Here is a 14993-nt window from a genome sequence, read left to right as displayed (position 1 = left end):
AGCATCATCTTCACTCTGTTCCCGGGTTCCAGCCTACATCTATGTGCTGTGGACAAGCCCCATGTCCCTCTTTGGACATAAAGAAGGTGTCTCACCTTCTCCCCAAACTACAATCCCTACATGCACAGGACAGGTCTCTGCATCTATAGTGCCACAGTGGGCAGTGGGACAATGGTGGATGATGGGAGAGATTCTGACAACTTGGGGCACATCTGGAAAAAAAAAAGCAATCCTCATTCTTCATCTTGAATTTTTTATTATTATGTTTACCTATCTATGCATTATGGTGTGTGTGTGTGTGTGTGTGTGTGTGTGTGTGTGTGTGTGTGCAGGAGCACATCCATGTGGCGGTCAAAGGACAACTTGCAGGAATCCATCCACTCTTTCTACCATGTCAGTTCCAGAGATTGAATGTGGGTGGTCAGCTTGGCGGCAAATGGCTTCACCCTCTCAGCCATCTCGAAGGCCCTGTAAGGATTTGCTGGATGCGTCTCAACGGAGGTCAAATCAGTTGACTCGGGTTAACTGAGCGCCGACCTTGTTCTGTCTCTGAATATCAGATAAATGAGTTGACTTTTAAAAAACATTTTCGTTTGTACTTTCATGGCACCTGCGCTTTTCCCTGCCTTCTCCCCACAGCCCTGCCCAGCTGGCAGGAGGAAGGTCAGCAAAGCTGCTGATAACAGGTGTATAAAGAGGGTTCGGTCCATGGCAAGGGGGTAGTGGTCTACTCTCTCCACATCATGTTGCGCTTCCTGGTGTTTGCTTCCCTGGTCCTGTATGGTAAGTGGATCATTTGGCCCAAGTTCTGCGGGAGGGGGACTTGAGCAGGGAGGGTCAGAAAGTCTCTAAGCCCAGGATAGCTCTCCATCTCAGAGGAAGGCAGAAAGCTGTGCCCGGCAGTCTAGCAAAAACCTTACTCTCCTCAAGCAAAGACAGGCGCTGAGGAGCACTGCCTGGCCATGCGAGCGAAGAGGCAGAAGGAAGCCCCTTGGGAGTTCCCCACCAGCCCATGCCCTTGCTTGATTGGGTGTTCACTGTTGCTCCTGGAGAATCCTGCTGAAGCCCGGGAGTTTCCTCAAGCGGAGCGGTGACCTTGAGCAGGGGACAAGCCTAGGAACCAGTGGGCCCCTAGCCTAGTGGTTTGGGTAGGATTTTCATATCAATGCAGAGTGTTCAGACACCCCAGAGGAAAAGAAAGCTCTCTGAGGCGCTGTTTCCCAAAGAAGCCAAAGGGGCGCAGATAACTCAGAGCTGGGCCCCTCATCGTGTTGGGGGAGAGCCGTAAATCTGCAGACAAAGCTAACAGTCTTCACAGCCTAGCTGCCGCACCCCACCCCCGCCCTGGCAGACCCACGCTTAGTCATCACTCTCTGCCCCACAAAGGACACAGTACCGAGGACTTTCCGGAAACTAATGCCCGCGTGGTTGGAGGGGCTGAAGCCCGGAGAAACTCTTGGCCGTCTCAGGTGGGTATTGCTCCAGCCCAGGCTTTTACCCAAACAAGAGATGCTGTGCCTCATCCCCCCAAAAATGTATTTTACATGTATATGTGTTTTTACCAGCAGGCAGCTCACTTGCTGTCTAATTATGAATTTTAACCATGTGTGGAACCAGATTGAGATGGTGGGACGCTGAATACAAAAGATGGGGGAATGAATTTATACACCAGTCTTCTGCTTCTGGTCATATACTCCAACGTGTGTGTGTGTGTGTGTGTGTGTGTGTGTGTGTGTGTGTGTGTGTGTGTATAAGAGAGAGAGAGAGAGAGAGAGAGAGAGAGAGAGAGAGAGAGAGAGAGAGAGCCAGACTGCCACAGCACAGGTTGCTAACTTTCCACCACGTTTGTGGTGTGGGCACTTTCATGTTTCTGCCACTGTGCTGCATACTGCATACTCCAAGCCTGTGCCAACCCCTCACCCCTTCACCAACTCCCCAAGCTTCTGGGTCACTCTCCTGTCTGCACCTCCCACCTCAACAGAGAGTGCTGGGAAACACAGATGCTCACCACCACTTCCAGGCTTTTGTTTGTTGTTTGTGACAACAGCTATGTGGCCCTGGCTGGCCTGGAACTGACTATGCAGACCAGGCCACTGCCGAACACACAGACTGCTGCCTCTGCCTCCCAAGTGCTGAGAAGAACACACCAGTTTTTGACATGAGTCTTGAGAATTCAAACTCAGGACTTCGGGCTTGCATAGCGATCAATCTTTTCTGTGACTCAAACTTTGTTCCTTCTTTCTGTAGTCGGAGGACTTAAATCCAGGACCTTGGTCATGCCTGGGAAATGCTTTTTCTCTGAGTGACATCCTCACCCCACAAACTGCTTTTGTTGTTCCTGTGATGGCCTGCGTGACACACTCACAGGCTGTGTACTGGGTGGATCCAACAGGCTTCACATACCCTAAAACATACCTGCATCCACCTGTTCACAGTGTCTGTCCCAGATGGCATAAACACACATGGGCACCATGTTCCTTTGGCTTATGTGAGCACATTCTTATCTCAGCAGTTGGGCGTGGCTCTGTGTAGATTTGGATGCATCGGCTTCTCAACAGCTACACTTCCAGAGCAATCAGTGCAATTACAGTTAAATTCGACTTACACCAGTTTGAGCCCCAATTTTCAGTAGTTCTATTGTATAATATGAAAAAACACAAACTGATTTAAAAAAAAAAAAAATGAATGTTCCACTGTCATTTCCAAGTCCTCCCTGAGGTAAGAGGCCAGGGTATTTCTTGTGTGTGTTTCAAGACATGGTTTTTCTGTATAGCCTTGGCTATTCTGGAACTCACTCTATAGATCAGGCTGTCCTCGAATTTAGAGAGATCCCTCTGCCTCTGCCTCTCTGCCTCTGCCTCCTGAGTGCTGGAATTAAAGGTGTGTGCCACCACTCCCTAGCAAGGGTATTTCTTGAAGACACCGAGGAGAGGACCCTGGAGCCCTAAGTTTGTAGGGTTTGAGTGATGGTACAATGCTTTGGTTACCTTTGGAGAGGAGCTGATAAAAGCACATGAGTGAGTTCTAAGCCCAGGGCAACAACCCATTGGAAAGATGCCTAAGATGCTGCGTGCACTCTCACTTTTCTACAAGTGTAGCAAATGTCATCAAGCAGTGGCTGCAGCTGACCCCAGAGGCAGCTAGAGAGATGTGTCCTCTCAATGGGAGAGGTGCATCGGCAGAGGGGCGGGGCAATCAGCAGAGGGGCGGGGCAGTCAGCAGACGGGGGTGGGGGTGAGGGTGGGGGATTGGTTTGCAATCCCTGCCCAGAAGGTTAGAGAATGTTTTGAATGGTGTCAGGAGGTTTAGACGCCAACCCACCTTCTTTTTCTTCCTTCTTCACTAGATTTCCCTCCAGTACCGGTCCGGAAGCTCATGGTACCACACCTGTGGAGGGACCCTCATCCGACGCAACTGGGTGATGACTGCTGCTCACTGTGTGGACGGGTGAGTACAACAGAGCCGGGTTCCTGAGTGCACAGGAGGAAGCGACTGAGACTTCTGGAAGAATATATAGCTTGAGCTTCTCAGGGCAGTGGGCCACTGCTGAGCCTGTCTGTCTGCGCGTGTCACTGAGGGAACAGTATAGAGAAAGTACAAGTTGTGCCTGTGCGTGTGTGCACGCATGATAACCTATAAGTTAGCCTAATAAACTGAAAATGTACAGCTGACTGTATATTTCTGCTGCCTCAGCTGGTAACTTCAGGGAATGGGGGCGATCGTCCTGCCTCACTTTCAAACACCTTTCGTTCTCTGTCCAGGCCCGAGACTCAGTTCCCACCCCAGAGTTAACCCGCTAGTCCATTCTCACAGTTTCCTCCAAGTGGGAAAGGAGTCCCTCAGGCTTGCCTCTCTCTCCAGCCAGATGACTTTCCGAGTGGTCGTCGGAGATCACAACCTCAGCCAGAATGACGGCACTGAGCAGTATGTGAGTGTACAGAAGATCGTGGTGCACCCCAACTGGAACAAGAACAACGTGGCTGCAGGGTAAGTGGCAGGCTAAGATGGCCGAGGGCTGCCTGGCCACTGAGTCTCTGTCTCCTTCACTGCTCTCCAAGGGATAGAAGGATTGCCTGAAACTCCATCTATGGCTTTTGTACCCTGGATTATTGAGTAGTGGGTTGAGCCTGGGAAAGAGCGCCATGTCCTATGGAAGGACGCGTCCTGGATTCTCACTCAGGACCAGTAGAACATGGACTGGGGAGGGCTTGAGAACACCCGAAGAGTTCCAGGTTTGTCTCACATGGATGGGTCTGCTCAATTGGATCCCATGAGGACTTTTCTCTGTTTTAATGTCTCTGTTTTCCTGGGGATGGGAATTTTGGTTTAGTTTTGTTTTTGTTTATGTTTTTGTTTTGAGACAGGCTCTTGTGTAACTAAAAGATGGCCGCAAACTCACTGTGTAGTGGACGCCGCCAGCCTGCCTCTCGGGTTTTGGGATTCTAGGAATACACTATCACCTGACATCACTCAGAACATTCTGGAACTTTCTGGGCCAGGGATAGCAAACAGTCATTTAATCACTTTATAGATTATGCTTCATCTGGAAAAAGACACTTTGTTTGGTTTTGATTGGGCTTTGGTGTTGGAGAAGGAACCTAGGCCCTTGAACATACCAGGCAGGGGTCTGCCCCTGAGCCACACTCAAGCCTCTTGGGAAATTTCTTAAACTAGGTTGTAAAGTTTTGGAAAGGCAGTCATTAAAATGGAAATTCCGGAGCTGTCCTTGATGGGACAGTCTTGTAGGCCCAGCACTTGAGAGACTAAGGCAGGAAGATCAGGAGTTCTAAGTCATCATCACTACATAGCTGGAATAAAACATAGCCTGGCCTCAAAAAGGTCCCATTTCAAACATACCTAACCCCTCGTCTGCCAAAAAATGAATAAAATAAAATAAATCAGTAAGGAAAGAATTGGAGACATAACTCAGTGGCAGCGTCCCCTGTGACAAGCTTAAAGTTCTAGATCACAGGCACTGGAAAAAATGGCAGCCAGCATAAGAGCTGGTGGCACAAGTTTATAATTCCAGTCCAACACTGACCTACAAGTCAGTGATCCTGAGTTTGATGCTCCCACCACAAAAGAATAAAAAGGCAAGGCTTTCTATTCTGTAGTGTGTGGGGCTGGATTCAAGTAATTGGTATAATTCTGACAGATGTTTCAGAATCCTACCTGTTTGAGAAGTCTAGCAGAGAGACCACCTGCTGTGTTGATGGGTTTGGTGGTTCACCAAAAGCAGAGCCAGCCTGCAATTCCAACATTCTGCCAGCAGATGCCGTTGTTGCATACCTAATGTCCTGCAGCTCAGCTGGTTCCAAGTTTGCCCCTCCACCCCTCTGTGTGTGTGTGTGTGTGTGTGTGTGTGTGTGTGTGTGTGTGTGTGTGTGTGTGTGTACAGAGCCAGAATAAATCATCATATTGCCTAGAGCTGGAGTTACAGGCACCTGATGTGTGTACTTGGAACTGAACTCGGGTCCTCTGAACGGCATATCTTATCAGGTGAGTGAGCCGACATCTTTCCTCCTGCAGCTATGATATCGCCCTGCTGCGCTTGGCCCAGAGTGTTACACTCAATAGCTATGTCCAGCTGGCTGCTCTGCCCCAGGAGGGAACCATCTTGGCTAACAACACTCCCTGCTACATCACAGGCTGGGGGAAAACCAGAAGTAAGTCATCCACACTCCCACCACCCACCACTGACTGAGGTTTGGTGTAATGGCTTGGTGTCTAGGATATTTTTTTCTGTGGTCCTAGGCAGTATAGCCTAAGAGCTAGGACCCAGGGAGCCACGGATCAAATCTCCGATGCATTAAAGGAAGAGGACTCGAGACAGTTGAGTCAGAGGTCACTGCACCTCTACAGACTGAATCGGAGTAAACACACTGGGTGGCTGTAGATGCAATTTCAGGGCACCAGAGAGGTCTCTGCTGTCCTCACATCAGCATGGGATGGTTGGTTTCAGGGGGAGAGATGGGAACAGAGCCTGTCAGGAAGGTGGGAACATAAACAACTGAGATGGGTCTGCATGCATGTATGCCCGAAGGCCAGAAGAAGGCACCAGATCCCATTACAGATGGTTGTGAGCCACCATGTGGTTGCTGGGAATTGATCTCAGGACCTCTGAAAGAGCAGACGGTGCTCTTAACCTCTGAGCCATCTCTCCAGCACAGAGTTAGGGTTTCTAGAGAAGAATTAAGGCCTTGCTGTGAGCACAGTTTATTGGGAGAGTAGACACAGACTTCTAACCCAGCTCTCAGTGCATGCAATGGGACTGTGGCTCCATAACAGGAACTGACTGTAATGATCTACAGAAATGGCTGCTTTGAGGACTCCAAAGAGCCAGATAAAGTTTCCTTTATCCTGCACTAGCTCTTCTTAAAAGTCATTCATTTTTTATCGTGTTTAACTATGTGCATCTTTGCGTGTATGAAGTGCAGGGTCTGCAGAGTTTAGAAGAGAGTGTTTCCCCAGATGGATGCTAGGACCTGAGCTCAGGACTTCTGCAAGAGCAGTAAGGGCTCTTAATTGCTGAGCCAGCTCTCCCGCCCCTGAACTAAACTTTATAAAGCAGAATAAGCCGGCTGTGGTGCAGACCTCTGACCCCAGCACTCAGGGGATCGAAGTAAGTGGATCTCTGTGAGTTCAAGGCCAGTTTGTTCTACATAGTGAGTTCTTGGATAGCTATTGCTACATGGTGAGACCGTCTCAAGAAGAGGAGGAGGAGGAGCAGGAGGAGCATGAGGAGGAGGCGGAAAAGGAAGAGGAGGAGAGGGAAATAAGATACTCCTGCTTGAGATACTGAAACAGGGAGTTTGAGGCCAGCCTGGGCATTATAATGATACCCCATTCCCCCCCCCAAAAAAAAAAGGAAAAGAAGAGAGGGTGGAGGGAGGAGGAGAGCCTCCTCTGCTCTGCAGTTTTGTGGGGCTTCTAGTGTAAGCAGCACAGCAGGCAGAATACCGTGGAAGCCACGCTGTGAGTGAAAACAAACACGAGCAAGCCTGGAGACTGGGTGCCTGGGAACAGTGACACTGCAGCTGCCACCAGATAACAGAGAGGGGGACCCATGACCTGCAGCAAGCTGACAGGAGCTGGCCCCACGTTCAGGTCAGATCTTGGGAAGGACTCTTCCCTGTTCTGACTTCCAATGTGATCTCTCATCCAGCCAACGGGCAGCTGTCCCAGACCCTGCAGCAGGCATACCTGCCCAGCGTGGACTACAGCATCTGCTCCAGCTCCTCCTACTGGGGCTCCACAGTGAAGAGGACAATGGTGTGCGCTGGTGGAGACGGAGTCCGCTCCGGATGCCAGGTAAGTACATGCAGAGGTGAGCCCCACGGGCCTCTTTTGGACACCCTGCCTTTTACACTCTCTCCGTTCCTCGTCTGCTCTCGCACCGGTGGACAGACTCAGCTTCCTACTCTATCACAGAACCTCAAAGTGGGAGGGGATTTGAGAATTCCTCGCTCAAATCGGTACTTCAAAAGCCGCTGTGTGGCCTAGCACGCCCATGTTCACCTACATGTGTATTCTATAGAAGTTGCACCTAAATTCTTTTAATGGTAGTGTGGGGCCAGGCCTGTGGGGATGGTGGTAGTTAGACATACGGCAGGTAGTCTCAGTCCCATCAGTCCCTTTTCTTACACTTTCCCACCATTGCCCTTTACCCTGATGCTTGCTCGCAGGACCAGGTGCAGGTGGGAACAGCAGAGGAGCCGGCACTGAGCAATCTTACAATCCTTCTTATACAGTGCCCAGGCTTCTTTATTTAGACAAGAGCAAGCCACAGTAAACACATTACAGGTTGTGCAAAGCAGTTGCGCAGAGCCTATGCACATGATGTGTCTCTCACGCTGGGAACTGTGGGGTGGGGAGGGGTGCTGGGAGACAGAGCGGATTGGACAGTGCCAAATGAAGGAGCCAGGAGTATCCAGGTGTTGTAACATTGTGGCTAAATGTTTTGATAAAGGCAGACTGGCATGGAGGCCCCCAACACCTTTCTGTTGGAGCCAGGGAAGTTTACCTTTCCTGAGACAGTGGAACCTGCAGGGAGTCCCAAAGGTTAAGTAGAAATAAACTAGGGGTGGGGGGAAGTCATTTAAAGGAAGGCAGCACAGACAAAGGCACCAGACCAGGGACTGGTCTTTCACTTCAGCTGGGACAGAGCTGGGATCAGAGGCTCCCAAGCCTTATCCAGCCTGCTGCCTGGTTTTGTATGAACCATGTGCTACTGGCTATGGTTATAACCTTTGGAAATGGTTTTTGAAAAAGAATCAGAAGGATAGTACTTCAGCTGGGAGACACTATGGCAGAAACATAAAGCCCTGGGCTCCATCCATGAAACATGGATGGAGTTCCCTAAGGCATGGAGGTGCACGCCCATAACCCCTGGGGAGGCAGAGGACAGAGGGAGGCTCAGAACATCATGGTTATCTTGGGCTACAAAGCCAGTTCCAAGGCCAGCCTGAGAAACACAAGGTACCATCTTGAAAACAGAAAAGAAAAAAAAATCAAACAGAGCTTGGGAGAGAAAGCCAGGTGAGGTACCCTTGAGAACAAATACAGCCCCTCAGCCCAAGGAAAAGCTGCAGAATAATAAGAGAGGAGTGGGCTGTTAGGGACGGCCCACAAGAACATAAATGCTTGAATTCTTCATGGGTGGGTGGAAGATAGAAAACACACCCAGACCCAAGAAAGGGCGGTAACAGGCAGTAAGGATCTGCAAAACCTGGGGAATACCTGCAGGTCAGTCCTGCAGGTCAGTCCATAGCAGGAGGTCCAGGAATGAGCACTGTGAGTGGCTGATTTGGGAACTGTTTGCCATGGCAAGAATGTCTGCAGATGGGAACAGACACTCAAGGCAGGTAAGGGTAAGAAGGCATCCGTCCGGGACCCTTGGATGGGGGAGAGGAACAGACACAATCTGGCGGCATTATAAACAGTAGTCACAGAAAGCTGGGGCTCTAATGGGGGAGAAAATCCGAGGGTAATGGTGGACAGAGAAAATTTCCTGGAGAGTGGCGAGGAGAGCAGATAATGGATGGATCCTGATCCCAGTAAAAGAGGGGAGAGCTGGAAGCCAGAGGCCAGGTGGACATGGCTGTAACTGGGAGTGGAGAGGGGGAGGACTGGGTGCTCCCTGATCGTGGACAGGTTTGCAAGCTGGGCAGCCGCAGGTTGGCGGGTTGGCGGGTTGGCGGGTTGGCAGGTTGGCGGGTTGGCGGGTTGGCGGGTTGGCAGGTTGGCGGGTGTTCTATTTTATTGCTTCTGGTTACTCATGAACTAGGAAATCAACTTGACTGCAAAAAAAATGAAAGTACAAAGGTTGTGTAAGCCTAGGATAGCTGTGGTGAACGGGAAAGGGTTACCCTTCGAGAGGGCGAGCCTGGCATACTTGCTTCGCTCACTCTCCCTAGGATAACTAACGAACCGTGAACTGGAAAGGGTTATCCTTCGAGACTTCGAGCTTGGCGTACACTTCCGCTCACCGCTTAATCTTCCTCCATAGACCTAGTTGAAGGGGGTGGATCAATTCCAGGCTGGGTTTTCTACTTCACTGGCCACAGCACGGGAATGCAGCTTGATTGCAAGGTCCCAGCTTTGTGGAAGAGAAAGAGAAGTTAGCCAGGGTTGGCACGAGGTTCACAGCAGGACAGAAGGAGCAAGGGGGTTTTGTGAAACCAAAGAACTACAGGAAGTAAAGTAGCCACTGCTTTTGCAATTTTCCTTGTTAAAACTTAGACACTACGATGCTGGGCATGGTCACACACGCCTTTAATCCCAGTACTTTGGAGGCAGAGGCAGGTGGACATTAGGGTCCGAGGCCAGCCTGGTCTACTTAGTGAATTTCAGGCCAGCCAAGGGGTACAAGGTAAGAAAGACACCGTCTCAAAATAAAAACAATTAATAATAGCAATAATAATACCTTAAGAGAGAGACAGACTAATGCATAGTACAACCTTCTCTAGATCTTCAGCAACCAGCTACCCTGTTGCTCCTCAGGTCCACCCTTCCTGACCATATTTACACATCTCGGCTTTAGAAAGGCCTTCTATTCTGATGAGAGAGAGAGAGAGAGAGAGAGAGAGAGAGAGAGAGAGAGAGAGAGAGAGAGATTTTATTTCTCTAAACCGATAAGTCTTTGAAACGAATGTGTTTCCTAATCCTTTCACACTGAAGGTCCCCCAGATAGTGGGCCTGAGGTCTTCAGAGTCCTAAGTGGACCCAGTTCTCCTCAGGCAGGATTCAATGGGTCTCAGTCTTCTATATCCACACTGGGTTCTTTCCCAGCTTCCCCTTCTGACCTAACTTCTCAGCCACACCCTCCAACTCTCCCAGCTTCCCCCTCTCATGTCAATTAGCCATAATGCAATAATATTATGCAGACTCAGTTCTCTCCCACTCCATTAGCTGTGAAATGCTCTCAAAACATTGGGCGGGGGAGCAGGGCTGGAGGAGAAATGGCTTGCAGGGCAGCCCAATCGTCCCTAACTTCAGTTCCAAGGGACCTGACGCCCTCTTCTGACCTCTGTGGACACCAGACATGCACATGATGCACAGACATACAAACAGGCAAAACACTCACACACAATATAAATCTTAGTCCCCTCCCCCTTAGTTTGCCAGGGTACGGGTGGGAGAGGTTTAGGTTTCTTCGCTTGAGGACAATCATCTGAAGGTGTCACCCTTTCCTAAGTAGTTGGGTTACAATGAGCCCTTTAAAGAATTAAAAATTTGCTGCAGTTGAACTTTTTGGTCACTTTCACTGACTCTTCTTTTTGTATGTGTTTGGTATGTGTGTGCAAGTGTGTGTATCGGGTCTCACCGTATAGCCTGGCTGTCCTGGGTCTCACTCTGTAGACCAGGCTGTCCTCCAACTCATAGAGATCCACCTGCCTCTGCCTCCTGGGTGCTGGGACTAAGTGTGTGCACCACCACAGGCCAACTTCTAATGCCGCTCTTCGGGTGTCGTCCGCCTTTATTTTTCAGCCAAGGTCTCTTACCGTCCTGTAAGTCACAGAACAAGCTAGGGTTCAGGATCTGCCTGTCTCTGCCTCCTACACTGAGATTATAAGTGAGTGATACTATCCAGGATTTTTACTTTAAAATACGGGTTCTGAGGATCAAATTCAGGCCTCTGTGCTTGCTTTAATCTCACAAAATGAGCTGTCTCCCCAGCCTCCTCTCCTTTTTAAGTTTTATTTTTATTGATGCTGGACGTATTGCTTCTATTGACAAATGGGACCATCTGGCTCAGCGGTGAATAGAACCGTCATTCATTGCATTAATACCATTCACTCTCCAGAGGGCACCACTTTGAGCTAATCTATTTTTGGTCAGAAACTCTTTATGCAGCTCAAACTGGTCTGGAACTCACAGACTTCTATGTCCAGCTCAGCTCATCTTTTGAAATCTGCCTCCATGTTGTAAATATATTAGTATATACATTTACACACACCCACATTGCACACACACATTAGGGCTACAGAGATGGCTCAGCCATTAAGAGTGCTTCCTGCTCTTCCAGAGAACCAGAGTTCAGCTACCAGCACCAACATCAGGTTGCTTGCGAGTTACAAGCTCTTATAACTCCAGACCCAGGGGATCAGACTCTCTTTGGCCTCTACAGGCACATACACATAATTAAAAATTAAATTATCCAGGTATAGTGTGGTTCATGCCGCAAAAAACAAAAATGTAATTAAAAGTAAGTGTATGTATGGGCATTGTGGGTGTGTCTGGCACCAGCAGAGGCCAGAGAAGAGCATAGATCCCCTGGAACCAGGGTTGAGACAGTTAGAACCTACCATGTAGGTGCTGGGAACAGAACCTGGATTCTCTGCAGGAGCAGCAAGTGCTCTTAACAACTGGGTCACCTCTCCAATCCCCTCAAGGCCCTGTCTAAAGAAAGAAGAGATGGGAGGGAAAAAAAGAAGCGGGGACTGGCAAAAGTGCGTGCTTAGCCTGTATGAAGCCATGGGGTTAAGTTTCTAGCCCCACCACAGCAATAGCACCAAGCACTGCAGCCTGCCCGCAAGCTGGCTCGGAGAGGCTGACCGGAGTTCAGTCCTCAGAACCCACGATGGAAGGAGAGCACCCTCTCCCAAAAGTTGTCTTCTGAAAGCTGCCCTGCAGAAGGAGCAGCAGAGATCTAAACCTTGGCCTACCCAGTGCCACCAGGAGAACCACTTCAGATCTCCACTCCCTTTTCATCCACACAATCCAAGTCTCTCCTTCCTTTCACAGCCCCTGAAGCGCTCATTTACATTCTGTCCTGGGTTATGGTTTCGGGATTTGTTTCAACCTCCTGCACACTATGAATTATGGGGTTATTGTCTTACTACTATATTTCTTCTCCACAAGGGTGCACAGAACTTTACTTTTTTTTTTTTCCAGTGTGTATGTGTGTCTGTGTATGCTCAGGTGCACAAGTGGGAAGGGAGTAAGCTGCATTTTTTAATTCTGTTGTTCTTCTCCGGCAGGGTGATTCTGGGGGACCCCTCCATTGCGTGGTAAACGGCCAGTATTCTGTCCATGGAGTGACCAGCTTTGTGTCCAGTATGGGCTGTAATGTCTCCAGGAAGCCCACAGTCTTCACCCGAGTCTCTGCTTATATTTCCTGGATGAATAACGTGAGTCCTTAAAAATTCTGGGTTGAAATTCTTTGAACATCCAGGCTCTGGCTAGGTTAGGCAAGAAAGTCCAAGCTGGACTTTCTTCCTGATTCCCTTCTCCCCTCCACAGAGGCTCCTCTCTTGACAAAACAGCCAGGCAGAGTTCTCTTCCCAAGCTCCAGGAGCATACATCACCATGCAGCTTATAGTTTATTCTATTCAGAACCAAGCACATACATTGCTATCCTGAGTCAAAGCCAAGGGCGTCAAAGCCAGAAAGGCCTGACCCCGTCGCCTGGCTCTCCCTTAAGCTCATCCCCATTTTCACGTGTGAAAAATGTCTTAAGTCGTGTGGAAAAGTCAGATGATGCTGTGTGGCTGTTGTAGTAGTTGAGCCACAGGAGATGTCACAGCACCTTCCAGCCATCAGACACATTCTGGAGCCTTAGTCCATGAATCTTGGCTCACAGTCATTTTAAAACCTACCTTTGCTTGTCATGGCATACACTGAGGTATCTTGTCGTATGAAACTACTTTCCATGACCATCCCATAAATCCAGTGTGCTGCCACACCCAAGCAGAAGACTCCAGGAAACAATAAGAGGACATGGTTACTTACTAAACACACTGTCTTTTCTTCAGGTTATTGCCTCCAACTGAGCGTTTTCCTGAGTCCAACGGCCTCCCTAAGATGGTTCTTAGCTCTGCAGTAAGACCTGAAGTAAACAAGGAGTTAGGCTGGGGTTATCACTCAGAGGCAGAGCACTTGTCTAATATGTGCAAAGCCCTGGGTTCCATCCCTAATACTGCACTGGAGGCAGGGGAGTGCTGCTGGTGTCTCTCTGTGGTAGATGGCTCTTCTAGCTTGAAGAAGCCCCGGTTGGATCTCTAGTACCTGGGGCAAAGTGGAGGTAATGAAAAACAACTCTGAGACTATTGAACCAGATACAGAAAGGCAATTAAAACTCAATGTGCTATCATACTGTGTGGTTGCTTTTATAATTAAATTCCCTACAGGAAATACAGCTGTGGGACGAAGAAGGGGTTCACCACATCCATGGCCTGCCTCTTCCTCTTTGCTCTGTATTTAGAACAAGTGCTAACTCCAAGATCCTGGATGACAGGATGCCCTAGAGATACAGGATTAGGAGGTCAGACAAAGGTAGCGGCAACAATGTAGGAAGCCATGGAAGAGAAAAGATACTAAGTAACGAGAGGAAATGTCTGAGAGGAAGACGGAGACCAGAAAGGAAGAGGCCACGGTTTGGGGCTAGAGTTAAGCATGAATCAGCATTTTATGGCTGGGACTAAAATAGACACCCAGATCTGGGGCTCCATAAACCAAACACAACTGGGAAGCCGATAAAGTTGCTGTAACCTGGGCAGGGTTCCCTGTGTCAAGAATGGCCCTGGAGGAACTGAAAGAAGAAGTTCTGGCGGATGAGAAGCAGCTTTTCCCAGCAATCGTCAAAGGCTAGACATGAGAGACTGGGGTAATAGACAACACAGACTGAAGGGGATTTGGGCGAGAGGGTGGTGTGGGGGTGGGGAGGATGGCTGAGACAGATCCTCCTGACAGCAGCGGGGAGTTACACCAGCACTGGCACCAGTAGACCAGAGAGTCCCCCACCCCTCCTTAGGAACCTCCACCCTTGCCCATTTGAGGAAAGAATTTCAGTACACCAGAGTGAAGCAAACTTAGTTTATTAAGTAGAGACAAAGGGTCACATGCTTTAGACCTTAGCATTGGCTAAGACAGCCACACATAGGGAGTGATACAGGTCCACTTGTGGGCGTGATGTCTCAAGACAGCCCCACTTAGATGTCCTCATAATGGCCAACTACATATTTATATAATATATAATTATAATATATATATAGTGATTGTATGACCTTTTAAGATATATATTTTTAAAAGATGTAACTTACAATAACAGTTAAAGATTACAGCTGGGCTGGAGAGAGGGTTCAGCAGCTAAGAGAACTTGCTGTTCTGGAGTTCAGTTCCCAGCACCCACAAGTTGGCTCAAAACAACCTGTAGTTCCAGCAACATAGGATCCAACAGCCTCTTCTGGTCCCACACTCAAACAGATATCCATTTAAAAAAAAAAAAGTAAAAAAATCTTTAAAAATTAAATCTTTAAAAATTAAAACATACATATGAAGTGATTTACTTATTTTTCTTATGTGAAAGGTTTTCCTTTTTAAAATTAAGCTGTAAGGTGTTTTAAAAGGTTAAAGGATGAGAAGAAGCCCAACCAGTTAAACTCAGGGCTACAGAATGGTCCTAAATAAGTGGAATTTGTTGTTTGCTACTTGTGTTTCTCTCTCTCTCTCTCTCTCTCTCTCTCTCTCTCTCTCTCTCTCTCTCTCTCTCA

The 14993-nt window shown here is 48.7% G+C and overlaps 1 protein-coding gene and 1 long non-coding RNA gene across 2 annotated transcripts; one reads left to right on the top strand and one right to left on the bottom strand.

Annotated features, from left to right (window-relative positions):
* Positions 1-625: 625 nt before the first annotated feature.
* Positions 626-13596, top strand: Cela1 (chymotrypsin like elastase 1). Its single transcript, XM_034517556.2, has 8 exons — positions 626-783; positions 1387-1469; positions 3347-3447; positions 3862-3987; positions 5530-5666; positions 7166-7311; positions 12483-12632; positions 13257-13596. The coding sequence occupies exons 1-8, from the start codon at positions 744-746 to the stop codon at positions 13272-13274; spliced, it is 801 nt and encodes a 266-aa protein (XP_034373447.1). The 5' UTR covers positions 626-743; the 3' UTR covers positions 13275-13596.
* Positions 7306-13349, bottom strand: LOC143434170 (uncharacterized). The gene is made up of 3 exons (XR_013103499.1): positions 13234-13349; positions 10826-11007; positions 7306-10056 (listed from the first exon to the last, which is right to left on the bottom strand). It is a non-coding gene; the product is annotated as an uncharacterized LOC143434170 (long non-coding RNA).
* Positions 13597-14993: the final 1397 nt, after the last annotated feature.

This window comes from Arvicanthis niloticus, chromosome 13 (assembly GCF_011762505.2).
Source record: "Arvicanthis niloticus isolate mArvNil1 chromosome 13, mArvNil1.pat.X, whole genome shotgun sequence".
In the NCBI taxonomy this organism is placed as follows: Eukaryota; Metazoa; Chordata; class Mammalia; order Rodentia; family Muridae; genus Arvicanthis; species Arvicanthis niloticus.
Note: the sequence above shows the minus strand (reverse complement) of the source record. Positions and strands in the feature narration are given on the sequence as shown.

Coding starts and splice junctions, on each gene's coding strand:
- Cela1 (XM_034517556.2), top strand. CDS start 744: ATGTTGCGCTTCCTGGTGTTTGCTTCCCTGGTCCTGTATG. Junction 3,448..3,861: donor GCTGCTCACTGTGTGGACGG/GTGAGTACAACA, acceptor CTCTCTCTCCAG/CCAGATGACTTTCCGAGTGG. Junction 3,988..5,529: donor AAGAACAACGTGGCTGCAGG/GTAAGTGGCAGG, acceptor TTCCTCCTGCAG/CTATGATATCGCCCTGCTGC.